General features: G+C 54.1%; 1 protein-coding gene across 5 annotated transcripts in view; it reads left to right on the top strand.

The window, feature by feature from the left end:
• IGSF9B (immunoglobulin superfamily member 9B) overlaps positions 1-20555 on the top strand; it is a 50253-nt gene extending 29698 nt beyond the window's left edge. For 3 of the 5 annotated variants that reach the window (XM_017509044.2, XM_017509045.2, XM_017509047.2), the window contains 6 exons: positions 229-313; positions 2357-2518; positions 2864-2909; positions 3629-5284; positions 13027-13148; positions 15712-20555. In XM_017509044.2, coding sequence (XP_017364533.1) covers positions 229-313; positions 2357-2518; positions 2864-2909; positions 3629-5284; positions 13027-13148; positions 15712-15920 — 2280 coding nt within the window. In that variant the 3' untranslated portion in view covers positions 15921-20555. Of the gene's footprint in view, positions 1-228; positions 314-2356; positions 2519-2863; positions 2910-3628; positions 5285-5920; positions 6005-6725; positions 6772-13026; positions 13149-15711 lie in introns of those variants that run through there. The other 2 variants (XR_001819199.2, XM_037731550.1) reach the window with 2 other exon arrangements.
• Positions 20556-21652: the final 1097 nt, after the last annotated feature.

Below are 21652 nucleotides of genomic sequence, written 5' to 3'. Positions count from 1 at the left end.
TTCCCCACGCTTTTGATAACCTCACGTTCGTTTCTTGAAGTCAGCTGTCGTGACGGTGTTTGCACCACAGCAGTTGGCTAGTGCGGTCATCACTTAGCAGATACTTAGCAGTCCTCCTGGGCTTTGGGTGCCCTGCCCTTTGCAAGGCTCTGTGCAGGATGAGTGTTTGTGGGGGCAGTGGTCATCTCAGGCCCCTCGGCTGACTGGGTGTTGTCCCTGGGGCTGTAGGACACATGGTACGAGTTCCGGGTTCTGGCCGTCATGCAGGATTTGATCAGCGAGCCCAGCAACATCGCCGGCGTCTCCAGCACAGGTATTTTGGGTTGAGGGTGAGCTGCATGGAAGCTGTTTTGTGAAATAGCTACTCCAGGAGGAGAGGCTGGATTGGAAACTAAGGAGGTGTGTCGTTGCAACTGTGCGATTTGTAGCCTTTCTTAAGCCCACCAAACCCGTGTTTCCATGATGCGTGGTATTTCATGACGCTTAGAAGCTGAGTTTCTGATGCTTCTATAAGATAGCCACAGGAAGAAATTCAACTAATCTTCTCATTCTGGTAGTCAGAAAGGACTTGACTGAAGTGCTCTTCGCTGTACATTTTCAGTTTCCTGGTGGGGGAGGGTCTGTGAATCAGAGGAAACACCAGGTCAGCCAGTGTTTATTGAATGCGTGTGATAGACTTCTTTATAATTATGTGAGTTTTATTTGGAAAATTATTATTTGGTGTTGTTTTCCTCCTTTCCTTCCTCTCTCTAGATTTTTAAGGCTAAATAAAGCCAACTCCCTAGCATTTTCTCCATTTATCTTTCTTTTTCTTGGCCCTCGTCCCATTTCTACACATCTTCTCTCCAGCTATGTAGTTCCTAAGACATAGCAGGGTCCCCCCCCCCCACAGTGAAGGGGTATCCTTGGTATGGGAAGAGGCTCTTGCCTATAAGCAAGTGATGGCATCATTTCCTTGGGCACCACTCACCCAGAGACCCTTGGGACCAGGTGGTGGTGACCTTGTCTGAGGAGCCCATGCAGCAGGACTTGTGTGGGGAGGTGCTGGTGTGGGCACACTGTGGGAGGGCGTGCTGGAGCAGCACGGCTGCAGGGGCCGGTGTGCAGTGGGATTTCTGCTTCATACATTCAGCATTAGGCACCAACGGGCTTTTAAAAAAAAACAGAGTTGTGTCCTATAGGTAGAAGAACCCAGAGTCCTTCTTGACTTCTCTCTGGGGAGAAGACTCAGAGATGGAGGAACTGGGATGAGGGCTTGCAGCCAAGGCTGGAGCTGAAGAAGGGTGTTGTGTGGACTCACCCCAGACCGTTCTGTGCTTAGTAGCTCTATGCTGGCTCCTGGCAAGAAACGTGCCTCGTCAGACCTTCCCACGCCGGGGAAGGAGGAGGCAGCAGCCTCAGCATTCCCTGTATTAAGTCCCCCATTTCCAAAGGCTGTTGCATTCATTTTCCACTCAGACAATCAGCATAATTTGGATTATTTTTATCCATTATTACTATCGATGCAGCAATGAATTCTGGCCAAATACATTACAATCTATCGATTTTGCCTTTGCTGAACCTAAGCAGTGGCACTTACCACTATAACTTTCTATAAGATGGTAGTCTGGGTTCTAGTCTTGGTTCTCTCATAACGAGCTCTGTAGCCTTTGGCAGGAAAGGAGGATGCTCAGCTCTTTGCTGTGAAACGGGAGATTTGGGTCCATCTCTGCCATCCCTGCCAGCCCGAGGGTCCTTCTGTGCCTGAGATGCATGCCTGTGCTAGAAGGGGTTAAACACATTTGGATCTGAATTTTGTAGTAATAATCCCTCTTCCTGCTGTAGTATTTTATCCTCAAGTTGCCTTCACACCTGAGCTCTCCTTTTGTAGAGACAGCATGGTGTGAGGCAGGAAATCCAGACTGGGAGCAGGCTGCTGCATTCTGGTTTGAGCACTGATGGTAATATCCACATAAGCAGGCCTCTCCAACTCAGTGGATCAGAGCTCTTTCATTCAGAGGACGAGAGCACTGTGTGTGCTCTGTCTAGCTCAAGGGGTTAAATGAGAAGCGCGGATAACGTGCATCAAGGTACTTTGCAGAAGGTAACACCCTAGCTAAGTATAGATTACTCTTGAAGTCATTATCCCCACGGGTGTTTCCTTCTTTACACACTCCGTAGAGACTGACTTCTGTAGACTCTCTTCTCTTCTTCCTGAGCCATCCAAACCTCTTCAGTGCTAGAGTTCAGCGTGGAGCCTGAGCCTTGATACTATCTGTTCTACAAAGGCAGGGCAAAATGCTGGGGGACTGAAGGTCGGAGCAGGTGACGACCCGGGGAAGGATGGGCTCATGAATGCTCCCCACCCTCCCTGCAGACATCTTCCCGCAGCCGGACCTGACCGAGGAGGGGCTGGCGCGGCCTGTGCTGGCGGGAATCGTAGCTACCATCTGCTTCTTGGCAGCTGCCATCCTGTTCAGCACCCTAGCCGCCTGCTTTGTCAACAAGCAGCGCAAGCGTAAGCTCAAGCGCAAGAAAGGTGGGTGTCTGTCCTCTTTCCTCGCTCTCCTGGCCCGGTTTCAAATGCTCTCCATCAAGAGAGACGGACCATTTTTAGCATGGCCCCCCTTGGAAATAGGGACATTGAGATCTTGTGGGTGGAGCTGCCCGTGATACTTGATTTGAGAGTGGGGTGAAGAAGCAGGGGTGGTGGGGAGAGGCTGCTGGGGCCCAAGCTAGCATGAAGGCAGGGGCCGAAAATGCCCACCGTGAGTAGCCCCTTCCCTGTGTGGTGGTGCTCTGGCCCCGCCAGCCCCTGCAGATGAGTGTGCTGCCTGGTTGCTGGCTTGGCCTCAGCAGCCTCTCCCCTTCTCTTTCCTTCCAGACCCTCCGCTCTCCATCACCCACTGCAGGAAGAGCCTGGAGTCTCCGTAAGTGTCTCTGATCCTGGGAGAAGTGTTGAAGTGTGCTGTTCATGGCAGGGGGTGTGTGCGTAGACGGCTTGCTTTGCCCAGCCCCATCTCAGTGTCTCTAAGTCATTTCCTCCTGACTGACCTGTGTGTTAATTGTAAGTTGTCCACAGTGGTAGAGGGAGTGGCAGTGTAGATGATCCAAATTAGTCGGTAATTAGTCTCTCTTCAGACTTGGAATGTATTTCTCTAGTGTTTTCCCACCCTAGCAGATTTGCCTCCTTAATATGTATCCCTTAAGTTGATATTAAAGTGAGCTTGCTTGTCTTGAACAGCTGGGAAATGAAGCTGGAGGTGTGCTTAGAGCACACCAGAGAAGGGGCAGGCCAGCACAAAAGTGGAGAGGGGGGTGTTCATTGGAAAGATGGATGACGGGGGGCCAGGCGCGGTGGCTCACACCTGTAATCCCGGCGCTTTGGGAGGCTGAGTCAGGAGGATTGCTTGAGGCCAGGAGTTCAAGACCAGCCTGGGCAACGTAGCAAGACCCTGTCTTTAAAAAAAAGAAGGATGCTCATCCAGACAGTGGAGAGTTGGCCAAATCATTTCACACCACGATACAAAGCCAGTTTTCTTTAGCATGAGGATCCTGGGTGCTGGGTGGTTGCCAAGAGAGGGAAAGGAAGTCCTGGCCAGCAGACTCCCCCGCCTCATCCCCTCCCGGCTCTCGCTCCTCCCTGCAGCTTGTCCTCTGGCAAGGTGAGCCCCGAGAGCATCCGCACGCTCCGGGCGCCGTCAGAGTCCTCGGATGACCAGGGCCAGCCTGCAGCCAAGAGGATGCTGAGCCCCACCCGCGAGAAGGAGCTGTCGCTGTACAAGAAGACCAAGCGGGCCATTAGCAGCAAGAAATACAGTGTGGCCAAAGCAGAGGCTGAGGCGGAGGCGACCACACCCATTGAGCTCATCAGCCGGGGCCCTGATGGCCGCTTTGTGATGGACCCTGCCGAGATGGAGCCCTCGCTGAAGACCAGGCGCATCGAGGGCTTCCCTTTTGCCGAGGAGACAGACATGTACCCCGAGTTCCGCCAGTCGGACGAGGAGAACGAGGACCCCCTGGTGCCCACGTCTGTGGCCGCCCTGAAGTCCCAGCTCACACCTCTGTCATCCAGCCAGGAGTCTTACCTGCCACCACCAGCATACAGCCCTCGGTTCCAGCCCCGCGGGCTGGAGGGTCCCGGTGGCCTGGAAGGTCGGCTCCAGGCCACAGGCCAGGCCCGGCCCCCTGCCCCACGGCCCTTCCACCATGGCCAGTATTATGGGTACCTCAGCAGCAGCAGCCCTGGGGAGGTGGAGCCACCCCCATTCTACGTGCCAGAAGTGGGCAGCCCCCTCAGCTCCGCCATGTCGTCCCCACCCCTGCAAACCGAGGGACCCTTTGGCCACCCCACCATCCCCGAGGAGAACGGAGAGAACGCATCTAACAGCACGCTGCCCTTGACTCAGACGCCTACAGGAGGGCGCTCCCCTGAGCCCTGGGGCCGGCCAGAATTCCCCTTTGGGGGACTGGAGACCCCAGCAATGATGTTCCCCCACCAGCTGCCGCCCTGTGATGTGCCCGAGAGTCTGCAGCCCAAGGCCGGCCTCACCCGAGGACTGCCCCCCACCTCCTTGCAGGTGCCCGCGGCCTACCCGGGCATCCTGTCTCTGGAGGCACCGAAGGCTTGGGCAGGCAAGTCGCCTGGCAGGGGCCCTGTCCCAGCGCCCCCCGCTGCTAAGTGGCAGGACAGACCTATGCAACCTCTGGTAAGCCAAGGGCAGCTGCGACATACAAGCCAAGGCATGGGCATACCCGTGCTGCCTTACCCCGAGCCGGCTGAGCCGGGGGCGCACGGCGGCCCCAGCACATTTGGCCTGGACACCCGGTGGTATGAGCCCCAGCCCCGGCCCCGGCCCAGCCCCCGGCAGGCCAGGCGCGCCGAGCCCAGTTTACATCAAGTGGTGCTACAGCCTTCCAGGCTCTCACCTCTGACCCAAAGCCCCCTCAGCTCCCGCACCGGCTCCCCTGAGCTCGCCGCCCGCGCCCGGCCTCGCCCAGGCCTCCTGCAGCAGGCAGAGATGTCAGAGATCACCCTGCAGCCGCCGGCTGCAGTCAGCTTCTCTCGCAAGTCCACGCCGTCCACGGGCTCCCCCTCCCAGAGCAGCTGCAGCGGGAGTCCCAGCTACCGTCCCGCCATGGGCTTCACCACACTGGCCACAGGCTACCCTTCCCCTCCACCCGGCCCCGCCCCTGCGGGGCCTGGGGACAGCTTGGACGTGTTTGGACAGACGCCTTCCCCTGGAAGGATGGGGGAGGAATTGCTCCGACCAGAGCCCCCACCTCCCACGTTACCTACTTCAGGGTGAGTGCGCCGCCTCTTCTGCCACCCACACCTGGTCAACTTCCTTCCCCACCCGCCTCGCCCTGCCCTCCACCCCGTCCATCCGCCCGGCGACAGGGCTTGTGTGGACATGCTGCACCAGCATCCCTCGGGAGAGGAGTTCTGGCCGCCGCGGCACTGGCAGGGTGCAGTCGCTGGGGTGGAGTGGGCTCACCTGCTCAGGTGTCCTGCCGGGAGCATGAGGCATCTTCTCCAGCAAGCCCTGAGCTCTCAGCGGGCCCACCACCTACCGGGGAGCAGCGGATCACAGCGAGTGGCCTTGTAAGGGTGGCCCCAGTCCCTCTTGGATTGACGGCTCTTCGTGTCCCTGTGGTCCTGGCATCGGGCAGTGGCCTTGGGGGTTGCCAACACACACCTCGTGTCTAGCCTCCTTTTCTTCCCTGGCCCCTCCTCCTTGCTAAGCAGGACCCCAGAGCCTGACTTCTCCGGACCACCAGGCCAGGGGCCTCCTGTTCCCAGACTCCTGACCCTTAGCAGCCCTAGTGAGCGCCGGACTCCAGCCCCCTCCTCAGCTTCTCCTGGAGGCCCAGAGAAAAGTGTCAGGCCTTGTGACCGCGTGCAGGACACGTCCCCCATCCCCACCCGTATACCTCACAGGAAGCTGCAGAGAGACAGACAGACAAGCTCCCGTGATCAGCCGGCCTGAGAGCACTCTCTAAACTGTAGCAGCTGGTATTCCAGGTACCAGAGCCTGGACGCCTGTCTGTGCCTCTTCTTCTCTCATCCTTCTCCCCTGCCCTCCCTTCCTCCTTCCCCTGCCCGTCCTTCCTTCAGTCTTTCTTTCTGCCTATCTTCCTCTCCATCGTCTTTGGGTTGACCCGACTTGCTCAGAAGAGCCGGCCACGCCTCTGTAGTGCCCCTGGATACCCCGTTCCCCGCCCTCTTCTCTCTCTTTCTCTCTCTGGCTCCGTCCTTTGGTCTCTCTTCTTGATGTAGCCGCCTGTGGAGGGAGCAGAGAGTTCCAGAGGAGGCTGGCCTGGTGGTAGGCAGGATGGGAGGTGGTCGAGGAGGAGGGAGCCCAGCGCCCTCCCCCTGCCCCGTCCCCCACCCTCCCTGGTACCTGGAAGTACAAGGTCACCTCCCACCCCAGCCCCATGGTGGGCTGCTCCGGGGCTGGTGAAGGGGTGCGGGGCTTAGGGCGCAGGGAGGTGGAGGAGCCGCAGCCGCCGCCTCTGTGTGCGCGGGAGGTGCCGCGGCAGCCCTGTCTCTGTGCTTTGTGCGCGCTCAGCTCATCTGCTTCCTTCCATCGTGTCTGGGTCTCCGTCTCTCTCCTCCTCCCTCCCCCATGCTCCGGCCTCGCCTGTCCGGTGCCCGCTGTGCCCCCCCCTGCTTCCCTCTGGGTGTGCGTGGGCGGTGCCCCCCGGCCGGTGTTGATAACTGCTTTGTTTCTGATTGATCTCAGCTATCTGGGCAGTGTTGTCGAGACAAGCCTCTCCTCAGCTCAATAGGTAAGGGAGCTCCTCGGCTGGGCGGGCGGGGGCGGGCAGGCGGACGGGGCTTCGGCCGGGCCATTGCTTCCTGGACAGGGGATCCAAACCATGTCCCCTCACCGCCCCGTGGGGTGGCCGCTGCCGCTCCTCGATCCCCACGGCTTCTGGGTTCCCCACATCGAGCCATGCTCGGCACCGCCTAGCTGCAGCTTCTGCCCCCCACCCCATTCCCGGCCCCTCCAGAGCCCCCTGCGGCTCTCCTCAGTCCGACGCCATGCCAGCCTGCTGCCAGTACACCCAGGGCCTCCCACAGAAGCCCTGGGGCCCTGCATGCACCCCAAAGGAGCCCAGAATGCCCGAGATCTGCTTTGCATCTCTGCACCGTTGGGGACCTCTCTGTGGCCCCTCTGGTATCCAGGGAGAGCCCCCCACCCCCATTTTCCCAGCAGCTCCAGGCATAGCATCTCTTCCCCTGGGGCAGCTGGCCCCTCACCAGCTCCTTGGGATCTTTGTGGTATGCTGGAGGAGCACAAGGTTGGGGGTGAACCCCACTTCTTACCTGCCAGTGGGGTCCTCCAGGGTCAGGTCCCTGCAGTCCTGCAGGGCTTTGTAGGGAAATGTGCTCCCCTGTGCTCCTTGCCTTCTGCAGCCCAACCTTGGTAGTCACAGGACTGAAATGTGACCTCGTGCTTGGGTCCATGTTGCTTTCAAGATCCCTGTTATAACCTTGCCAACAACCTCCCTCGGTCACACTGTAGGGAAAGGGCCTTAGGAGGACCTCCCCAAAGGGAGGCTTCCTCTGGGCAGACAGGCATTGAGCTGGCAAGAAGTGAAACCCCCAGGGACCAGCACTGTGCCCCTCCCTCTGCCCCTGAAGTTGACCTCTCCTTGAGTGTCCTTCCAGGTGGAAGCCAAAGGAATGTGGGCATTCAGGGAGACTTTCAGTCCCTCACAGAGGCTCAGGGCCACCTGAAGCTCGCTCCTTCTCATAGTAGCCTAACAAGGCACTGCCTATCACCGTGGACCCCCCAACCTGCGCCTGGGCACACGCAGTCAGGCATCAGGCACCTGCATGGGAGATGGCGAGCCTCCAGTCCGGTGGTTCTGGCTTCCCAGGCGAGAAGGAGACACATGCCTTCCCCACCTAGAGATGTCAAGGGAGGCTGATTTTCCTAACCAGGGCTGTAATTCTCATTTAGTCCTAAGAGTGGCCTCTAGAAAGAGGACTGCCCTGACATTTTTTTATCATCTGCAGCTATAAAATTGTCAGCAGCCCATAGGCCCTGGAATTGCGGGCGAGGCTGTCTGGCACAGGGTGAGTGTGAGGGCTGTCAGGTAGTGTTTATGAGCTCACCTGCTCTGGGGCCCTCCTGCAGCCAGAGACCCACTGGTCCTCCACCTCCCCCGTCTCCCTCCATGTCCCAGCTGTGACTCCTCCACAGCCCCCGGAGGTGTGCGAACCCTAGACCAGCTCTCACCCCAGCTCCTGGAAATTTCTAGACTCCACTCCCATGTATTACTTCCTTGCCCCTTCACTCAACTCCATTGACCCTCTCCTTTCCCAGTGTCCCCACTGTGCCAGATCCAAGAGAAGCCCGCTCTCCTTTCACTGCTGTGGCAAACCCAGAAACCAGGGGCAGCGATGAGGGACCATCGTTTCTCTCCCGGGCCTGGCCAGCATCCCCAGCCTAGGAGAAGGAGACCCTCCCCATCCTGAGTCAGCCCCTCGGTGCTGGGCTCTCCTGCCTGCTGGGAGCCTCCCCGGTACGGCTGCTGGGCCCTGGGGAGACGCAGGCTCTGTTCAGATGCTGTCTCCATGCTGCACCTTTGCATGTGTGCCCTCTCGGTCTTGCTTGGAGAAGTTGTGACAGCTCTTGTCCACGTGCGTTCTTGCTGTTTCTTTTCCTTTCAGTTCCTCTCCTGTTCCTTTGGGCCATACCTGTAGTTGTTTCCCTGCCTTTCCTCTTTTCTCTCTCCCTTTTTTCTCCTCTTCCCAACTCCCTTCTCAACATGGGGAGTTGTATTGTGTGGACCTGTCCTTTCTGTGGACTGCGGGGAGGCCGAGCCAATTCTTAGCCCCCATCTGAGCCTAGTGATGCCCTGTCCTCACCTCTCCTTCCACTCCCTTTCCCATTCAGGCTGACTGTCAGCGCAGGGAGGCAGGTGGGTCTGGAGCATGGAGTGGCCCCTTTCCTGGGTCAGCCTTAGGAAGGGGCCCCTTTGGAAACAAGCCTCTGCCGGGTTCTGAGGCAGAGCACCAGTCTGAGCCTGGCCCTCCAGAAGGGTTCCGTCTTGTGGTCAGCGGGGTGGGTTCAGGCCTCCAGGCTCCTGCAGTGGGCCCACCCTTTCCCTGGCTATGGCCCGTGTGTGAGTGGCTTTCCCCTGTCTCCATCAGGGTATAATCAGACAAGTGGTGTTTGCTCTCAGGTGATTAGAAGAGGAGGAAAATGCCCGTCAAGCCACTGCTTCGGCCTGTTGGCCAGGGGACACCTGAACAGGGTCATGATGGTCAGTTCCTGGGCGCTGAGCTAAAGAAATGTGCAGGGCGTTTGACTTTCCCTGTCCTAAGGCTTGCCTCCACTTTGACCTGGGTGCATCTTTCCTCAGCTCTTCTGGGTAAGCTGAGAGCTAAGCAAGTAAGACCTCCTGGGCTACCTGGTCATGATTTGGGTTTTATATGGATTTTTTGAAAAGAGAAAGAGTATTGGCTGGGTGTGGTGGCTCATTCCTGTAATTCTAGCACTTTGGGAAACCAAGGAGGGCAGATTTCTTGAGCCCAGGAGTTCGAGACCAGCCTGGGTAACAGTGAAGCCCTGTCTCTACTAAAAAATACAAAAAAACCCCAAAAAAACTGGGCATGGTGGCACATTCCTGTAGTCCCAGCTACTTGGGGGCTGAGGTGGGAAGATCATCTGACCTGGGGTGGTTGAGGCAGCAGTGAGCTGAGATTGCACCAGTCACTCCAGCCTGGGAAACAGAACCCCTGTCCAAAAAAAAAAAAAAAAAAAAAAAAAAAAACCAGAGAGAGAGAGAAGTAAGTTCCAGGCAATTGTTGGTAGTTCTGAACTGCAAAAAACACCTGTGTGCTGATGCTTTGAGGCCCTCATCTTTCAGTAATCCCTGACTTCCTGGAAGAAGGGGCGTCCCAGGGTTCAAAGCATTCCTGCATGCCTTAGAACAGTGTAGGCTGATTGGGAAAAGAGCTGTGACCTCAGATCCTTGGAGAGCCCAGGACTGGCTTCTGGTGTCATGGGGTTATCTACAGATCAAACTTAGGTTTCCCTGACAGCTGAATTCCAGGGAGAGAATGGAGTTGCTTCACTCAAGCTTCCTCTCTGAGACATTGATACCAAGAGCTCCGTGACTGAAGGGTCCCAGGTGGGGCTGGCATTGGCAGCAGACATGGTCACCCTTCCTAAAACAGGGAGGTGATTCCATTGCACAGCACTTTACATGCTGTTGGTAGTCTGTTAGATCACGTTCTATGCGTCTTTTCTGTACCATGTGCCAAAAATAGACTCATTTTGCCTGCCCCGCTTCCTCCCTCCCGTTCTGCCAGACACTTGCTTTAGTTTTTTCCTCCTGCATTGGGCGAGGGTCTTGGTGTGTCCAGAGCCGCCTTCTGTCCTGTGGCCATGCTTGGGTGCTGAGCCCAGAGCTAAACAGGTGGACAGCAGGTGTCCTGGAAGGGCTGGAACTTGACTGTTTCTCAAAGGAAAATCGGCTGCTTCTGGTCACTGAATCATTGCTGTTTGGGAATTTTTGCCTGAAGATATAACTTAAGCAGGCTCCTCTCCAGCCCTGGTCTGTCCTACCGGGGCTGTTCCACTGAAGCAGAGAACGTTAGTGCTAGCCTCAAGTACATTGCAAGGCAGATCTGTTTCTCCGGTGTGGTGGGGACGCCATGCTTTTCTTCTTTGTAGCTGCTCTATCTGTGTTCATTGGGAAGACATTGGAAGGGCAGTTGAGAGGTGAGCCTAATGTTGAGAGTCCCACGGTGACTGGGTTATTGGACAGGTTGTTTACCTTGCTAAACTTCAGTGTCTCCATCTGCAAAATGGGAGCATTGTAGTATTTACCTCTTAGGTTTGCTGTAGCGATTATTGTACAAGATTATTGTAGGCAATTATTGTACAGCACGTAGGACAGTGCCTGCCATGGTAAGTGGTAAATCAATCCTAGATGGTAAACATAACAACGCTGAGAAGATGTTGATTCTAACTATCATATCACCCCTGGAAGTTTCACCCAGCTTAGAGAATTCCTAACAGTTTTCAGGGCACCCTGTACCAGTTTCTCTCGTGCCCCAGCGGTCGCCCTGGATGACATTGGAGAGCACTGTTCTTGCTGTCCTGCGCCTCCCTGACCACACGCTGCTCACGCTGTGTGGTTCTTCTGAAGAGGCCGGCCAGGAGACGGAGATTGGCTGAACAGGTGGATTCACATTGACTTTCCTTCTAGGCAGCATGAAGAAGCCTCAGTCGAGGATGAGAAGGGGTGAAGATGTGCTGTCCGCACCGGGAAGGTGTGCTCCCTCCCTCCTGGGCACTGCCTCCTTTGCCTGCCTTCCCACTTCCTTCCCAGCTGCTGCTGCACTGTAGGATCTCTCTGGGTAGATGGGCATGTTGGGCCACTTCTTCACGAGAGGGCTGTGTGTGCACCTAAGGGACCCTGTGTGGCCTTTTTAGCTCTGCTGCCAGGGGATGTGGAAAGTCAACAGGTTGACCCTGACCTGAACTTTGAGGGAGCCTTTTGAAACTTTATGGACAAAAGGACTATGATGACATTCCCCAAGGAAGATGGAATCACTGCATTGCCAGTGAATGCAGGAAACCCCAGAGACCGGAGGTTTAAATGGAATTAGTCTGTAAGTCTCCTCTTCCCGCCTCGCTGCCAAGATATTTGATGTTGGGGAGAAGGGGGACCCTCTAACAATTTTGTTTTTAACCTCAGACCGCTTGCTGACCTTCGAGGACTTCATTTGCCCTCCTATCATTGTCTGTCCTACCTCCTTTAATCAGGATTTTCCAAAACCTGATTGCAGTGGAGCTAGGGGAGGAGTTGTGGGGTCCAGGAGAAGAAGAGTGAGGCACGTCCATCCGCCATGGCCCCAGAGTGCCCCTGCTTCTCTAGTCATGTGCTAATGCCAGCGCTGATGGGAAGACAGGGTGACCCATCTCTCTCTCTTTCCCCTTCATTCCTCAGGCTCCCAGCTGGGTTACTTTGAGAAGGAATGGTATTGAGAACATGTCTCCTAGATTTTCTTCTTTTATGACTCTTTAAAGATTCTCTCCAGTATGCACCGAGGGTCACAGACTTCCCCTTCTCTCAGCTCTCTTGGCTCCCTTGCCTACCTGAGCTGCTCCCGGGCTGTGGCCAGACTGTGGACCCTGTTCTAACTGTGCAGTTGATCCACCAGGCAACTGACAATCAGGATGGAGGAAGAGAGGCCAGTACACATGGTCTTCTGTTCCAACAGAAGACCTCGTTTCTCTGCCGAATCTTAAAATACAGAGGTTCACCACGTGCTTCTTGCAGACGGCGAGGGCTCTGGGAGCCTGCCAGATTTGGTTGCTCTGCTGTCACCTCCTGCTGCTCCCTCCTGTTCTCTTACATGGCTGAGGAGAGCTAAGCCTAGTCCGCAGGGTTGAGGAGACACTGCTCTGAGAGTGTTGGTGTGTGACAGGTGTTCGTTGCTGTGAGCTGCTGCTGTTCTGTGGGAATCTTGCGGCTGAGGAGAAGAAACTGGCAAGGCTGGGTTTTTTGCAGGCTGTCTCACTGGGGGTTGGGTTTCTCACTTAGCGCCCCCTTTTCTGGAGATGGAGGACGGTTCACTGGGATGGGAGCTGCTTGTCCTCCTGCTCTAATTTGCCCTTTTACCTTCCGTTCAAAGGTCTTGATTGTGGTGATTTCTAGGAACTCCAGACGCTGAGTCTACTTGTGTCTCTGACACTGAATGCATCCCAGCTTGGGTTACATGAGAAGGGGCTTACTATTAAAGTCTCCCTCTCTCCCTTTGCTGGGGTCTTCTGGTTGCTCTGCAGGTGGGTTCCCATCTGAGGTGGGCCATTCCCCTGGAGCTTTCTGCTGGGTTTTCTTCTTTCCAGGAGCAATAGAAAGGCGAGTGTCATGGAGCCATCGTGGGCACCTTGGGCTCTGTAGGACTGGACTCTTTCCTTCTATGGGTCAGCTACTCGGCTTTCTTCCAGCCCCTCTTCCAAAGCCCCACACATCCAGGAGCTGACCTGTGCCTCTTCTGGTTATGCTTTCCAGAACACTTCCACCTGCACCCGGGAACGCTGCTGCACCTGAGAGGCTGGAGGCTCTGAAATACCAACGGATAAAGAAGCCCAAAAAGTCATCCAAGGGCTCTTCGAAGTCAAAGAAACGATCCGGTAAAATGATGGGCAGAGGCCCGCCCCACCCCCCAACCTTGCCTTGCCGTTGTCAGGGGGGTTATTGGGCTTAGGGTCCCAACTTGGGCTTTTTCTAGAATTGAATCCACAAGCGTCTCTTGTTCTTTATTTCCTTTTTAACACTGTTTTTCAAGCAATACACAAACATAATTTGCATATACAAAATGAGAGAGATAAGGGGAATATCTCTGATTGCCCTCCCAATTTGTTTGCTCTCACCTGGAGAACTGTCACTTTCAGGGTGTGTGCCTTCAGAACCTTTTCTGTGCCTATAGCTTCAGAAAAATGTGTCCTATTGTTTTAGTGTGTTTTCAAACAACACAAATAGTGCAGATACAGTTTTCCGCTCTGCAGTTCACCCTGCATGTAACTCTGTCTCCTTACTTCCTTACCCTCTACCATTTCAGGCCTTCTAGGGAACACAGGCATGATGTGACTCCACTTGGAGCTCAGGGTACATTGCAGGCTGGGCCCAGCCTCTGCAGGGTGGCTACACTCTTCTCAGTGAGATGGAGTGAAGCCTCCTTACCCCACAGAGAGGGTGTCTCTATCGAAGTATGTCCAATGTGTATCCAACAGGGATAGGTAGCTTCTGAGTGCAAAATGAATTTAGCCCTCTTTAAGAATAGAAAATTCCTTAATATTTGTTACAAACATCCTCTTTTCCTGAATGGTTTTAGGAGTGTTGTGGCAGGCTGTCAAGGGAGAATACTGAACACTTTCTTTGCATATCTTTGATAACTGTTGTACAGGAGCTGTCTTTATAGACAGGACTATGGGAGAGTGTTATACAGAAACTGAAAGCCTCATGAATCTCTGGGAGACAGTGATAGCCTTTGGCTGGTGCTAGTATCCTTTCAGTTTATAGATGGAAGTATTGAGGTAGAGAAAGAGAAAATGACGTTTTTAGGGCTTGGGTTAGAAATTCGAACTCAAAGCTGCATTTTCAACCCATTTAAGCCCATTAACTCATTTATGACTCATCAACATATATTTTATATATAACTTATGTATTTCTTTATTGCAAAAAAAAAAAAGTCACATCAGAGGTCTGCCTTCTCACTTGTTTTGATGGCAGTGGTTCCGTTACCAGGTCTATGTTGGCATCTCCCAAATGTCTGCCTTTAGCCCAGGTCCCTTCCCTGAGGTCACGGCTCATATTTCCAGTTGCCAGTTGGACATGCACTTGGGTATTTCATATGCCTTGATGTCTAAAGTAGAGTTATTGGTCAGCCTCTCCAGGCCTGCTTCTCCTCAGCTGTTCCTCAGTTTAGTGACTAGCACTGGTACCTACTGGGGTGTGAGGCCCCTTCATTCCAGACTCTTCCTTGCCTTCACATCTTATGTCCAGTCCACTAGGTAAGGCCTGTTAGTTAAGCCTTTGCAACACATCCTGAATCTGGCCACTTTGTTGTCTCTGTTGCTAACTCTGTGTTCCGAGTCACTGTCTGTCCCGCCTTGACGACCGCAGTACCTTGCAGCTAGTGCTGCGGCCCCAGCTTTGTACCTTGCACCGCAGATTCCACACACAGCCACCAGAGTGAGCTGTAGGGCATGTACCAGCATCCTCTCTTTTAGTCGTGAGCACACATGTGTAGGTGTGTGCACGAGCACACACACACACACACGCTTCTTATTAAAACCTTCCAGAAGTTTCCCATCATAACCAGAACAGATTTCAAGCTCCTAGATGCCCTGCCTGTCTTTCTTGCCTCACTCTTCTCCAAATGAGATGACCTCCCTTCTGTATCGGGGACACGCCACATTTACCCTTAACTTGGGGCTTGCACACATACTGTTTCTTCTGGTGGGAATAATTTTCCTTCACATCTGTGGAAGGCTCATAAGACTTCTCTTAAGACTCAACTCAAATGTTAACCCTTTAAGGAGCAGGAGTAGTGCCTTAGTTGACCCTATTTTATCTTTGTAGTTTTTTCAGTAACTGCAAATTTTATTTCTGTATTTTAAAAATCTTGACAGTTTGTCTCTTCCTCCACACCCTAACATGAATGCGTAGTCTTTGAAGATAGCAAAGGTGTTCCTGCTTAATCCCCAGAAGGGGCATGAGGCAGAGGAGAGACCCAGGCAGTCCAGGAAGGGTCAAGGCCTGACTGTTGCATGTAATTAAAATCTTGTATAAACCTGGTCACTGCTTGGGGCAGATAAGAAAGAGTCCTGAGTCCCACCTATTCCTTCCTGATCCCCAGTATCTAGAATGATGCTTAGTACTCAAGAGGCACTAAAAGAAATATGTTTAGACTGATTGTGAAAGAAATGAATGAGAAAGAAAATCCTCTCCATCCCACTTTCTTAACTCTTATTCCAGTGAAAGTAGCAGGGTCAGGTCGCTGGTTGCCTTAGTGGTAAAGAAGGTGGTTTCTCTGCAGCAATTTGGCCTGGTATCTCCAGACTCAGGTGATTCCTTTGTTTTAGCATTAGAAACCCAGAACATGTGCAGGTGGAAAAGGCGAGTGAGGCTGCGTGCTTCCTTTTCACCTGCTTGCTTTTCTTCTTTTTTGTGTCCCTCTTCCCTTCTGCCTAGATGGTTCTGCCTCCCAGGCTCAGCAGCTTCCCAGCTCTCAGGTTCTGTGGCCCGACGAAGCTGTCTGCCTCCGAAAGAAGAAGAGACACTCTCGTCCTGACCCCTTTGCCCGGCTCTCAGACTTGTGCCACCGCCAGCTTCCGGAAGACCAGACAGCGATTCTCAACAGTGTGGACCACGATGACCCAGGCCATGCCACTCTGCTGTGACTCCACCTCACTCTAGGTGTCCCCTGGGCAAGGTTGCTGGGCTCAGGCAGGGAGGGCCACCGTGTGGGGGCGTGTCCTTCTCCGCCTGCCAAGGGCGGCCCAGACCTTTGTCCTGCGTGCCCGCTCTTTTGCTAGAGTGGGCGTCTCCCTCCAGATCCTGGCCACCTGTCTTCAGGACGGAGGGCAGGAGACCTCCTGTGGGTTGAGGTCAGGAAGTGGATTGGAGACTGGGTGACACCTGTCTCCTCCCCTCTGCCCCCTGCTTTGCTTTGCTAGATTGATTTTTCTCATCTCTTCCACTGTCTTTGGAAGTGAAGAGGAAAGCAATGGCTTTTACTGCTCTGCTTCTGTTTAGTTTTTCAAGTCCTGGAAGAGGGCTGGACTTAACGTCCATCTTCCACACCCCACATATATATAGATGTAGATACAGATGCATATGTCTGTAGTGTGTGGGTTTCTCTATGTGTATATATATGTACATTGAGGCAAGTGCTGTTGCTCTCTGCAGTCAGTGGAGGCAGGAGGAGGAAGGCAGTGGCCAGCGGGGGTTTGTGAGCGGGGCTGGCTGTGCGTTGGCCAGGTGCCTGATATCTGTCTTGGGGGATTCTTTCCCCGAAACAGGATCCATGCCTCTCAGCTGAATTCTCTGTTTGTCTCCTACCTTCTCCCACCCAGAACAGAAATGGGTCCTTGCTGTGATTACTGGCTGCCTTCTGTGGGGTTCAGCAATGAGTTACTGCAGAACTAAACTCAAGCCTTTATTTTCTGGTTCCTGGGTGCAGAAGGGGTAGCCAGGCAGCCAGACCTTCATCTTTCTTCCAGCGCGGCTCATGCTGCAGAAGCAGGGGCTACTCAGCCGTGGGGCTAAAACAAGCCCCTGGTGCACAATCCAGCTCATCCAGCGGCACCCTTCCACCCAGCCAGGCTGCGAGCTCTGTGGCCAAAGTCTCCCCCACTGCGGAGCCACCTGTGCTGGCTCCAAGCTGCCGGCTCTATTTATACCGTCTCCGGCTCAGCACTCTCTGCAGCGCTGTTCCACAGTGGCTGATTGGATCCTCCTTTCCTTTTGTGGGAGCTAATTCTCCAGATTGATTAATTACCACTTGTGCGGAGCCGCCTGTGGCTTTCCCATACTCACCACGTGCTGCCTGCCGACTCTTCTCTGCCCTGGGGCCTTCCTCTGCCCTTGGACCCGAGCTCCTGGAGGATGGGCCCAGGTGAAGCTGGGGCACCTTCAGCTGCTGGGGCATGGGACACTCTGGATCCCGCCCTCTTTGCCCAGTTCTATTCTGTGGCTGAGGTGTAGGAATGAAGGTAGGAGGGGTGATGAGTAGGGTCTGGGCACTGACTCTTCCTCTGCCAAAGTCTTGTCCTGGTTCAAACTCTTAGCATCCAGAAGCCTCGTGAGGTCATCTTCCCACTAAGATGTCTCTCTGCCCATAAGATATGGTGCTGCCCAAGGACAGGGCAGAAGGCCCCGAGGGCGAGGCAGAGGGCAGACCTGCCCCTCCCCCACCTTGTGTAGGATCCCCCTTCTGGCTTGGCCTAGAACGAAGGTTCCTTGAAGTATTTCCTTCTCGGTGCTGCTGTCTTGGTGGGTTTGGAGGCACCCACCTCTCCCGAGTTCCCTGCTTGGACATGAGCCACGCAGCACTAGATGGCTTCTGCTGGTGTTATGCAGCGGCCACGGGCTTGGCCCGGTGACCTTGCAGGATGGGGCCTCGGATGGCTGCTGTCTCTTCTTGGCATTTCCATCTTAGGGGATGGATTTCTTCTCTGCCACACAGGCCCTGGTCCTTCTTTTCACCCAGGGAGCTGAGGACCAGCCCACCCTTGAGGTTTACCGTGCAAGTCATGTCACCGAGGTTCCTTTCTGAACACATCTGAAGGGGTCGTGGTGAGAGAGGCACAGAGGGGCTTCTGAGACTGGGCCATGCACGCTCGGGGTGGAACCTGGGCCTTCGGGCTGATGTGCATCTCTGGAGCATTGGAATCCACTTGACCACTGAGCAGCCGCCCTGCAAGAGGGAGGATCGTACAACTCTTTGTGTTCTTTTTCAAGGCAGCAAACCCTCTGCCTCCATGCCGTGCTGTGTGGCTCACTCGCCGTCTCTCCTGGGGGATGATGGGACCCAGCTTACCTGAGATGTTGGGGTAGGAGGTGCGGGCCCCCTGTGGGCTGGCGTGTGGTCTCTGTGCACTGGCAGTGTGGGATTTCTCTGTTGCAGAGCTCAGGAGGGTCAGCCAGACCCTGGGATGGACTGGGATATGGGCGTCAGGTGGTCAGCCTTCAGGATGCATTTGGCCAACTTTTCTGAGCACCATCTGGGAATTCCAGCCCTCAGGTGAGAAAAGAAGAGGAGATGATGAGGTAGAAGGCTTTGCTTCTTTCGGACGTGATGAGGAGCTAAGACGCTCAGGCTGTGGCTGTGCCTTCCAGGGCACCCCCCATGCTAACCAAGGTGCTGACTCCTGCTTTCCTCTGACAGTGCCCGTGACCTCAGCACGTAGACCCAACATGGGGAGCTGTGCTTTTGCTGGTCACTGAGTGGCCGCTGTGCTGTGGCTTCCCTGGGCTAAGGCAAGGACATGAGGTCTACCCATCTCTCAGTGGCCTGGAGCTCATTCTGCTGCCATGAGGGCTTCCTCCTGTGACAGTGTCCTCGGAGGCCAGGAGACGTCCTGCACCCCATGGACTTGTAGTGGAAATTGATGGAACACGGTCCCCTCTCTCCATGGGATAGAGGGTATAGATGCCACAGGCACAGCTTAGGTGCTGGGTGTGGGTGTGTGTGACAGAGTGGTTGTGAACGTGTGCGTGATGGGGGTATAGCCACCTTGAGGGACCAGTGTCCTCCATAGTCTGCCTTTGAACAATGGCAGTGACCACTAATCAGCTTCTTAGGACTTCTGTGCTCATTCTGTGAGAGATTACGAGTTCCAAACTTCCCCTTTTATGGTCTGGTGGCCTTGGAGTAGAAGTGACTCCGATGAAAACCTGCTCCTGCATCTCAGATGTCTGTTTGCCTTTTCCTTCTGCATTGTGGCCGGGAACTGTGGCTATTGTAATGTCAGGTGACCCACAGACCAGGAAGAGGGTGAAACGGTTCTTCGGGGTGCCTGTGCATGTGTGGGGAGATAAGACATATGACGAGGTGGGGAGGTGAAGTCTGTCTCGATTTCCTGGCGGGCTGCCGATGGGCTCCCTGGTGCCGAGTGGGGTCCTGTGCTGGATTGTTGAGGTGGCCCGGGGTCCAGCATCCGGGAGTGGCCTTGACTGCTGCCAGCCTGGCTCTAAGCAGCTTCCCTCAAAAGACTCTGGGTAGGACAGGCCTTTTGAGATCCTACTTTCTAACAGGAAGGATGCCTTTTTCCCAGGAGGCTGACAGGGTCTGTGCCCTCCTTTCAGGTGGCCTAGTCCCACAACCATGCTCTTGGGGGAAGACTGAAGCCAGGTGGATTGAGAGCGGAGTACTTCTTGATATTTTTCCCTGTTCTCTATCTTTATTTTTGATTTGTGGTCTAAAATATTTGGGGTTAAGCAGATTTAATTTGTTTATTCCTCTGCCCTTTTCATGCTGAGGAAACTAGGTTAAGGTTCAAATGTGAACTTTTCTGACTTTATTTGGGGTGGGGGACAAGGTTGACAAAATAGTAGCTTCTGGGGACAAGCAGACTTCACGGAGCCTCCAGCATCTTTGGCACTGGCCACGATCTGAATCTCCAGGGCTGAAGACTGCGTGGCTGGAATCTGTTTCTTCCCATTTTGTTAGCAAAAGCCTTTTCCAGGCTTGGGGGTTGGGTGGGGGAAGAGTTGTACATAAAGTACATTTTATTAATATGTAGAGAAACCTAGGAAAAGAAAAGCTAATGGTTAATCTTGGGCTTGCTTTGCTTGCATGTAAAGGAGCTTTGGGGGCACTGCAGGGATGGTTGGGGGGCTACAGGAAGGGTCAGAGGATGGAGCTGAGCAGGTCATGGGGGGCCCTGTGAGTCCAGCCTCTGCAGCAGTTTGTAGGAGCTGTGCATATTCCCACCAGGGCTTCTGACCCAGCCCTGCCTGGGTATCTTCTTCAGATAAAGTGAAACAGGCTCTAATAGGTGGTATGTAGAGCCCCACGTGGCTGTGTGTGCTGCTCTGGGGAGAGGGCTAAAGGGGTGTCTTACTGGCCAGTTCTAGATTGACTAGGTTAATGGATGGGACAGGGGTGTTTCAGGAGGAGGAGGTGGAGAACTGGAGGGTGGAGGGGAAGCCTGTGTGCTTTGACAGGTGTTGCGGAGACTGGAAGGAGCACAGAGGGTGAGGTCAGGCATGGGTTAGGATGGCGAGACCACCCCAGGGGACGTCAAGTCTCAGCATCTCTTGGAGGCATGTGATGACTTAGTTACTTGTAAGGGTGCAGGGTATACGCTGGGGTATCATCCCAAGATGACGAAGAATGATTCCCTGGTGGGCTTCTGGCTGGGGAGTGGCGGCCATGCAGGATGTGTGGGAAGGGGACCGAGGCATCAGGGACAGATTGTGGGGTGGGGTCCTGCATGTGGACCCAGACTGGATGTTGGGAGAGGTCTTGCTTCTTAGCTAGACCTTTCTTGCTTCTTCTAGAATTAGTCTCTAACACTAAGTGCCCAAACCAAACATGAACATCTTTACATTGTATTTCAACTTTATTTGTTTTTGGGGGCTCCTGAGGCCCAAAGCTGAGAGACTTGTCTTGAGATGCCCATCCGATCTCCAGCTCTTCATCAGTGGAGAAGGAAGCTCCATTCTCGCAAGCTTCACATGTTTGTTTTCATAAGCTGCAGTGGCGGGTTGCCTCTCTGCCCACAAGCTGAAATGTTTGTGGGCCTTGGTGATGGTGATGGTGATGGAGAGGAGGAACTGGAGCCTGACGTGCCTTCATCACCCTTTCCTCTTGAGGTATAGAGGCCTCCTTCAGGCCATGAGGCTGCACAGTGGCTTCATGAGGCCTTCTCTTTACTTTCTCTTCTTTTGATAGGGTAAAGTCACTAGTCTGGGGTTGAAGTGGGAGGGCAAAAGAGTTTCACCTGAAACTCTTGGCTTGACCAGCCATTCTTCTCTCTTTAATGTCTCCAGCTCTGCTTCTTTTTAGATTAAGAGGCAGAATTAAAAATCTCTTCTTTAGAAGAAGTCAGTAAACCAAGGATCAAAGCCCAGATTGGACTTTCTCACTCTTACCAGCTTGCTCTTTGGCTAGGGATACCCACCACCACCCTTCCCTCCGACCGCGAGTGAATCTGCACTGGTCCAAGCCTTACTTCTGAGTCCCTGTCTGTACTCTCAAAACCTTTTAGTGGCAAGCATAATAACCCCACCAGATGTTCTGTGTGCTGGGTTGCCAAGAAGGTGGAAGATTTTACCAACCTCATTTTAAAAACACTCAGATTGAATCTGGTCCAATGACATCACCATTCCTTGAGGGTTCCCGTGTAGGATGACGACAAATGAAGCATCCATACGAGGGTTTTAACAGCTGCCCACATCTTAGAGAAAGAAGAGTCCGGGTATCTTGGTTGCCAGATACTCTGATGGAAGAGTGGCCAGTCATTAAAATCACATGGGTGTTGTCTTCTGCAGCGGGTCAGTAGTGGTAGTTAGGGTTTTGGATGAGAGCTGGTGAAAAGCTGGCAGCTTTGGAGCCCTGGCTGGGAGAGCTAGGTTGGACAGTTCTGTCCCTGGGTCTTTGGTTGTCACCGTTCCCATCGCACTA

The sequence above is a fragment of the Cebus imitator genome, unplaced genomic scaffold (assembly GCF_001604975.1).
Source record: "Cebus imitator isolate Cc_AM_T3 unplaced genomic scaffold, Cebus_imitator-1.0 Scaffold405, whole genome shotgun sequence".
Classification (NCBI taxonomy): domain Eukaryota; kingdom Metazoa; phylum Chordata; class Mammalia; order Primates; family Cebidae; genus Cebus; species Cebus imitator.
The sequence above is the reverse complement of the archived record's forward strand: the minus strand, read 5'-3'. Positions and strand labels throughout refer to the sequence as shown.